At 33.6% G+C, this 9,109-nt stretch overlaps 1 protein-coding gene across 2 annotated transcripts; it reads right to left on the reverse strand.

The window, feature by feature from the left end:
* Positions 1–382: 382 nt before the first annotated feature.
* Positions 383–5,088, reverse strand: LOC104098932 (thioredoxin-like fold domain-containing protein MRL7L, chloroplastic). 2 transcript variants are annotated; one of them, XM_009605788.4, is made up of 7 exons: positions 4,917–5,088; positions 3,457–3,572; positions 2,897–3,091; positions 2,250–2,779; positions 1,322–1,403; positions 1,139–1,250; positions 383–1,038 (listed from the first exon to the last, which is right to left on the reverse strand). In XM_009605788.4, the coding sequence occupies exons 2-7, from the start codon at positions 3,472–3,474 to the stop codon at positions 923–925; spliced, it is 1,053 nt and encodes a 350-aa protein (XP_009604083.1). In that variant the 5' UTR covers positions 3,475–3,572; positions 4,917–5,088; the 3' UTR covers positions 383–922. The 2 variants fall into 2 exon arrangements, with proteins under 2 accessions (XP_009604083.1, XP_009604085.1); XM_009605790.4 differs by lacking the exon at positions 3,457–3,572 and having other exon boundaries at positions 4,917–5,087.
* Between the last annotated feature and the right edge of the window lie 4,021 nt (positions 5,089–9,109).

The raw sequence follows: 9,109 nt of genomic DNA on the forward strand, positions 1-9,109 counted from the left end.
TGTTGGAGTAATTAATTCCAGCGTAATATAATGTGTATTAAAAGTGGTCATGTGAGAATGATGTTTTAAGGATTTGAGATTTGAATGCTTGCTTGGGAGTTGGGAACAAGAAAAGAGTAAAAATAAAGTAAAAGGCGAGAAATATGTATGAGCGAAACACGATTCAATTTTCTAAATCAGTAGAGAGTTTGACCATGACTTCTAAAATTCAAGTTGTAGCAGTAAAAAAATCCATATAACCTCTTAAGCCACTCATAGCACATAATGGATACGTTCTGGTTATGATATTTTACGAAATTAATCTGATAGGATTTCAAACCATTTGATCTTGGTTTTAATTTATTTCGATTTGAGTAAAAAATCATTTTTGTGAAAACGGTGATGAATATACATGAACAAGATCCCATGAAAAAATAGTTGTCACTTGTCACTTGTCTAGCAAGGACAAGAAGCCCCATTATTACAACGGGACAATAAACCCAGTCTAAAACGATTTTGGAAGAAAAACCTTCTGCTTCCTAGCAACTTGGGTACTAAAAAAGTTGGAAGAAATGTACATAAATGGCATGCCATATAGCTATCATACTTGCGCAAACAATAGCCTGGCATCTTTCAGTATCTACTATTTTCACTTTGAAGCTGCATTGCAAATTTGAAACTGAATAGGGCCACTGCACCAACGATATGCACCCGAGGAACCAGCAATGGACCTACTAAAATCATGAAAAGAACACCAGCAAGAGCTCAGTAAGAACATTGTGGCCCATCTTAGTGACTGAGTTGTACAGACAAACCTCATCCCCGCCCATGTAGGATCTTGTATTACACTCGTGACAATTTTAGAACCAAAATTTCCGAGGTTTAGCTATTAAACGTTGTTTTAATAGACCTGGAGACTCGTCTAACACTGATAATCACTTGCTTAGATTATAGGGATTGGCTCTTCAGCATTGCTGATGATACTGAGACAAGGTGGCTTGGCAGCTCCATAATAGAAGAATGCCATCATTTTGGACAACTCGTCTGCTGTTCGGTTCCCTACTCAAGAATTAAAAGAAAAAGAAGATTAGAGATAAAATGAGGATTTGAGATCAAGCAACAAATGTCAAAAGAAATATTCCATTAGATAGACTTTAACCTTTCTCGCGGTGCATGATTTTCCCTGCTTTAGTAAAGATGAGCTCGGGAAAAATAGAGACTTGTAAAGCAGACACCAAGTCAACTTCAACAACAGCATCAATTGCTACACACTAGAGAAAAAAAAAACTATCAATAGTGTGTTTGGAATATAATTGCATAAAAGTTAAATGATTCAACTTACCCTTGGAGATGGTAGTCTGCAGTTCCAGATGATGTGGACAGCCTTCTCCAATTCATTCCGAACCATTTCATTTTCCTTTGGCCTGTGTGTAACACACAGCTTTCATAAGATAGTATTTGAAAAACTTACTTTAGACCTAAAGTAAGTTATTGAGAGAGACTTTGCACTTTGAAAAACTTACTTTAGGCCTTTGTTTTTTAAGGCTCAGCCAGTAACCAATTTTATGATAAGAAATCCCTTCAAAGAAAGGAGAATGCATGGTTTTTCGTCAATGAACATGATCTCAAAGAACAGCAGAGAGGAATATTTAGGGAAGAGATTGCCATCATGAAAAATATACAAATAAAGTTCGGGTTATTTGTGAAATAAATTATGCTGATCTCTTCTAGAAACGTTATCTCTAGAATGCCAAGTCTTCCAATATTTTTGAGTAAAAACCCTTTTTAGTAAAAGTTTACCAGGTCATCTTCACATAAAAGAATTGATATTTATGAAAAGACATAAAAGCGAAAGGAAAAAATTAGTGAATTCGGTGTCATTCTCCTCTAAGCTGATATGGACTGACAAGAATGACAGAACTCACTTTTTTTTATTTAGCACTCTAATTTAAACAGGACTCACCAATTAATTTAGTTTACTACACGTCTGATTTTTCGGTCCTAACTGTGAATAAGTGGGAGAGACTTCAAAGTGTTTGTATTAGTACTGCGAAGAGTAAGGAAATCTAGAGAGTGGATGTGCATACGCAAGCTACCATGTAGTAAACGAATTTGATTATCTAATAGAAGCAAGATAGATAAGTACAGACAACAGATAACCCTAGACCATCAGAGAAGCAAGTAGACTCTTCACTGTCAGGCACTGCATTTCATATCTAATTTCAAAGGCTACATCTTTAATGAGAAATGCAGAGGGACTGCGAGATCACCTTTTGTAACGATTATGAACAAGTATAATAAGAGGACTGATGTCCTTAAACACAGACTCTTCCCATTCTGCAGTGGTTAAGTCCTTAATTGGACGAATATAATCATCATCTTGCCATACCACTTCATTGTCACTGTCATAATTCTCATCATCATCATTATCTTTCTTAACGTTCTTGATAGTGATCTTGTTAAAGAATTGATCCAAGTTAAAACCCCGCCCATCCGCATCTTCTGGCCAATCAGGGTCTTCCTCTTCAACAACAAGAGGGTAATCAGCCAAAAGCTTTTGCATCTTTTTTCTTTTCTCAACAAGATCGACCTCTTCCTCAACATCAGGAGACATTTTAATGACATCCCTTATCTTCCTCCGCCATTCCCGCCTTTCATCCTCATCCATATGAAAGTAATCATCCCTCTTATGACCTCCATCAGATTCAGAATCATCTCCTGAATCTTCCTCTCCATTACCAAATTTTAGCAACTCTTCTAGCTTCGAAGCTTTTAATCCCTTTTGTCTGAGACCATGAACCTGATTTTACAGTTCATTGTCAAAGCAGGGATCTTGAAGAATATGAACATGTAATAGAGATTAACGGCAATGATGTAGTCCAAACAAATAAGAAAGGAAGTGGAGAGAAGAGCATACCAGCAATTGGGACGTCCAAAATCTTGGTGCTGACTGGCCACAATAATTCAAATTCAATGAAGATACAATAGAACTTCTCAGTTTGTTTCTCCTTTGAGGAATAATTCCAAACACTGAAGGGAAGCTTCTCAGGCATTTCTCCTCTAAAGGTGGGGCCAAAAGCTGCAGCCTTAGACTGTGTTGTAATTCCATTGACTAGAAAATAAAAAAAAATAAAAAAATTGTAACTTACCATAAAGAAATTCCGTGCAATAAGGGAGAGAAAACATAGTTATGGCATGCAATTATCCCATTTGCTATATTTCAAGTTCATAATGGTTAAGGCTGCGTATATCAGACCCAGCGTGATCCGGCCCTTTCCCGAACTCCACGCATAGAAGGGGCTTCGCTTAGGTCACCACTGGCCTTTATAATGGTTTTATTGAAACACAGGGACTCTTCTATTATTCATTTTCCCGACTTATTTTATAGTGTTTTATTATCCAGTATCCTATGCTGGACCTACAACAAATGGTTTTAAGGTCAAATGCAAAAAAAAAAACATAGTTCATGAATTGAACCTTAGATGGATTATGCATTTACTCTGTATTTCTTTGTCATTCCTCAGCTATTAGTAGAAAAGGAATGGTGAACTTGATTTCCTCAACCAGCGCAATTGAGAATGCAAAAAGGACCTCTACAATCACCACAAGACCAAAGGGAAAAAGGTGTAGTGTCATATATGAGAAACGGTGAACTTCATTTTCACCAGAAATTGCGATTGAGAAAGCAAATAACATCTTTACGATCATCAAAGACCCAGGAAAGAAAAGTACGGCATCAAAAATTGGTACAACTGAAGAAATAACTCATAACCTAGATTAATCTTAGAAGAGAAAGGAAAAACCAGCTGTAAGAACAGCATTTACAGCACAGAGTAATCCAAAACCACAATATCATAATAAGAAAGTGTTTTTCTCTCAACATAGCAAAAGACCATATTCCCTACTTAGTTTTCTGTCATCAAGTCATGACTCATGTGTTCCCTATGCACAACTGTATAAGTCAACTCGTTTTCATGTTGCAGGTCCTTGTAGCATGTATATGTTCCAGGCAATTTAGCGCACTAGAGCGCTGATGTATCCCTCAGTCTCACATATCTCTTAGACCTAGCATTTGCTAAGTGGAACCTGGTATTGCTCGTAAACTCTATCCACATGAGTAATTAGCGCACTACACCTATTATATAACATTTCGCAAGTTGGGTGTGCATCAGCAGCTATAGAAAGATGATAATCAACTAGCGTACTTGATGATCAACCAAGTGCTCATAAGTTACTGTAGTCTGAGGAGGGATAAATCCCTGATTACAATGCATTTGAATATTCAGTCTTAACGAGGGGACAACAATGAAGTGCATAGCAGTTAGAACCCCTGCTCCTGAACCCTCAATGTCTAAGGAAATCCACTAATTTACGACAAACTGTTACCAAATAAACAAATAGTAGAATATAGCTCTCTCATCCATTTCCAGTTTTAGGCCACCAATTACAGTTACCACTTGGAGAAAAGACCCCTAAGTCATAGACAAAACTTTACATACTTATCTCGATACTCGGGTTTTAAGTATGTTGTTTGTTATTCTCAATGGTCACTCCATATTCATACAAGATTCAAATTGAACATCATGCACTACCACAAATTCAAGTGGGGCAACTTTTCAAAAATAAAAATAAAATAACAAACAGCATATTAGTGAAGTTTGTGACTGAAAGAAAAAAAAAAAAAAGACCTAGGTTTAATCCTAATTCAAATGTAGAAAACAACAAGCAAAACAAGCACAGCAGTTAAACTTGGAGTATACAACAAATTTAAAAGCACAAATTGCTTTATTCATAGCATCCAAACCATACTTCAAACAGGAAGATTCTGGAAAAAAAGAAACGATTGAGACTTAACCCCCCCAATTTCAAACGGAGAACCCAGAAGGAAATTACAGAAAACTCAGCTTAAGGGGAGGGACAAGTTGAAGAATTCTTACTTGGTTAGAATAATTAGTGTTTCTTGAGCTGGTACGATACACAGCTTCGATAATGAAAGGATTCAAGAAAGAGGGAAATGGTAGTTAAAAGGTACTATAATGGAGTGAAACCCCGTGGATGAAACTGCAGATTTTATGGCTTTTGAAGAGAGTTTAGTGATAAGGGAGTGGAAATTTCTCTAAAATCTGAATATCGAGTTTTTGCTTATTTTTTAGTGGGCGTTTGGATGGTGAAATTTCGATTTTTTTTTTTTTTTTTTACAATTAGAATTGTGTATGGACAGGAATATAATTGGAGCTGTATTTAAAATTTTGTGAGTGCTTTAAAGTAAAAAAATTTAAAAATAGCTTTTTGAAGTTTTTTAAATTTCGAAAAATTATAAAATTTAACTTTAAGTGAAAAATTAAAATTTTTATGACGGAATTCGGAAAGGAATTTCGAAAAAAAGGAAAAGAAATTTCAAAAAAAAGGAATTGTTTTTGGCCAAACGGCCCTTAGTAACTTCAATGTCGTGTAAATTGTATTTGCCACAAAGTCTTTTTACACTTACTTAAAAACAATTTTTTCCTTCTTAAAAATTGTCCAAACATTGATTTTTTGTTTTTTTTTTTTTTGGTTGGGTTTTTCAATATATTCGGATGGCTTGATTAAAGAGAGGAAAAGAAAACCCAAAAATTAAATCTTCAGTCTCATGGATCCTCAGCTGTTTAAAGTTTTGGATAATGCTTTACTATTTTGCATTTGGAACCTCTAAACTTTGTCTTATATAAACTTTCATGCTTATTTAATTCCGATTTAGCTGTCCACTATTTGTTAGAAAGACCTCAAAATTTCAATTTATATCATACTTGTAGTCCAAACCTCTTGCTGAATTGATAAAAGAGTATCATCTTACTCCCTCTCTCCCTACAAAAGAATGAACCTTTTACTATTTGAAGAACCAAATAAGATTTTTATTGACCATATCTTTTACAAATAGTTTTTAAATATTTAAAATTATTAATTATTATATCTTATAGTATTTTTTATGTAGTTTCTAAATATATAATTTATTTCAAAAAACTAAAGGATCCATGTCCCAATTTATACAAAAAACCAGTCAATGTGACCTCATGCTCCGAAAAGCTTCAAGCAAATTAAAACAAAGGGAGTATTAAACTTTTACAAGTTAACTCAGGTACATTTTTCAATTCAAAGTATATTTACTCCCACAATATATAAAATACTCCCTCCTTCTGACTTTATGTGATATAATTCGGAGTACGAGTGTTAAATATTTAGTTTTTGGTGTGAATTATGAATAAAATATATATATATATATATATATATATATATATATATATATATATATATATATTTAGCAACTACATAAAAAAATACTATAAATTATAATAATAAAAGTTTAAAATATTTAAAAGACATAAGAAAAAATTGTGATAAAAAAATTCCTTTAACTCCCGAAATCAACTGCATCACATAAATGGAATCGGTATGATATCGATCACAAAAGTAGTTACTATATCAAATAAGTTAAAATCTCGGAGAAGATTTACATAATGGAATCTTCGCAAAAGTAAAATGAATTTAACGATATGTCATTTTTTACCTCTTATTTTGTAAACTAAAATGAAACGAATTGAAAACAGAAACGTTTTATCCACACTTTTGTTAGACGCATAAACTTGGAAAATTTTCATAGTTACTTAAGGATTTGTAAAATATTCCATAATATACAACTTGGTTTTGAATTACAAATTGTACAACATATATGTTATAAATATACTCTAAAAATATGGTAACTATCCCTATTTAAGGGGAATGTCATCAAATCCTTTAAGTAACGTATGAATTTTTTCCTGGGGTATGGTAATCTGAAGGGTATATTTAGGCCCTAAATATTCTCTAATTTGTTAATTATTAATTATCAATATAAACATATTAGGTTACCACTACAACACTACCTCATAACAAACGCTCCATATTCCCTGAAAATAGGTAATAGTCGTAGTTGGTATGAAAATTATCGATTCTTGCATCGTCTCTTCCTGAATCTCCATCTTTGTATACTTAAGGTAGGATATTGTACTCTAAGAAATAATGATGAATGTATCAATTCTGATTCAATACAATGGAGTTTGGCAAGACAATCGCAGATATGTTAAATTTGATGCTGAAGGGATTTTGATCAATTCGAGCTGCAATTTTGAAGAGTTGGTCACGACAATATCGAAGCAGATCAAAGGTGAGACTTGTACAAAGTTGATTGAAATTAAGTACATTGTTCAGGAAGGGTATCCACCAATTTCCATATCAAATGATATGAATGTACAATTGTATATAGATTTAAAGATGAAAAAGACAGAAATCACTTCGTATCCGTTATGCATAACATTCAAGGACAATGCAGTCGACAGAGAATATGTGAAAGCAAATAATTCTGCGATATCATCACATCACGTAAATGATTTAAATATACCATATTTGCTAGAAAATGGAGCAATAGGGGTGATATGTAATGGGCAAAACTTCGACGGCATAGATGAAGCTCAACATAGTATAATTCGAGACCCGACAAAGAAACCCTTATAAGTGTTATGAAACACTGCGCAATCCGTGAGAATTTTCAGTTCAGAGTTCAGAGTTCCTGTACAAAAAGGTATATTTAGTATTGTTATATAAATTTGTTCCTTGCAACACTGGAATGTTAAAACATGTATATAGTATATTGAAAATATGTATGCGTGTATTATTTAGATAGTAGTAGAAAAGTATTACATGTTAAGTTGTTGTATATATTATATTGCTTATAGGTATAAAATATAGTATTTTCATATTCAATATATCATATTTTTCTTTCAACAGGTATTGTCTCGTATGCGTAGACGACATGTGTACTTGGAATTTTGTATCTTCCAGATTGAACAAAACTAAGATATTCAAAGTGAGGAAGTTCAATAATGTTCACAACTGTTGGGTCGAAGAACGAATGTATACACAACGTCACGCTACATCAGATTTCATAGGATATCTTATACAAGACAAATATGTTGATCCGAAGACTGTGTATACTCCAGCAAATGTAAGGCGTGACATGAAAAAAAATTCATGGTTTCGACGTGAATTATATAAAAGCTTGGAGATCGAAGGAAAAGGCGCTTGAAATGGTGCGAGGGAACCCAAGCAAATCATATGGAGAGCTTCCTAACTACCTTTACATGTTGATGCATACAAATCCTGGGTCCGTATATAGATTAGAGAAAACTGATGATGGATCATTCTTATATTTATTTGTAGCTATTTATGCATCGATCAAAGGGTGGAAGTATTGCAAGCCAATCGTTGTTGTTGATGGCAACTTTCTAAAATCTACATATAGAGGAACAATAATCACCGCTTCAACACAAGATGCCGCATGTAATTTTAAAATATTGATGAGTTTAAATTATCTGCTCCTTCTAAGCTTTGTGTTTACTTGTAAGAGAATAAATAGAAGTGAGACTATCTTAGTTCTGAATAAATATGTGATTGTATATCAATTCCAAGTGGAGGATAATTAAGGTGTTTTGATCTTTTATGATCTCATCATCATATGTATGACGACGTAAAATATAATAGTATTTGTATTTCCTTACCTTTATTTCTCATTGAATGAATTATGAATCCTACTTTCCTTTGCTTATATATTGTAGTTCCTAGTTAGTTTCAGTTTATATTATTTTTGTGTTCGACTCTATTGATGAGTTTTCACAATAGTGTATAATATACTTCACTTATAAATTAATACAACACCATACATACAATATACCTTTTTTTTTTTAATTAAGCCAATCACCCAGGCTATTATCACCTGTGGTATTGGGGGGTTTGGCAAGACCCCTACCATGTCTATAGATTGAAAAAAATAGTTTACATACAATGGAGGAGGGCATGGACCTTACCTCTTATACATCTTTCATGAGAGGATAACTACTATAACCTTACCTCTCATGATCGTCAATCAAAAGTTTCAACTAACAAAGAAATTCGCTTTGTCATACCTAATTCTAAAACTAGGCAGCTGCCACTTACCTAATTGAAAAGGCCCTTTAACATTTCCTCGGAGATATTGATAATTGTAATAATAGGAGTTATTACCAGTTGCAACTGCATTTTTAGCTAGCATATCTGCCAATTGATTGGCTTCCCTGTAGCA

This window comes from Nicotiana tomentosiformis, chromosome 4 (genome assembly GCF_000390325.3).
Source record: "Nicotiana tomentosiformis chromosome 4, ASM39032v3, whole genome shotgun sequence".
Taxonomy (NCBI): domain Eukaryota; kingdom Viridiplantae; phylum Streptophyta; class Magnoliopsida; order Solanales; family Solanaceae; genus Nicotiana; species Nicotiana tomentosiformis.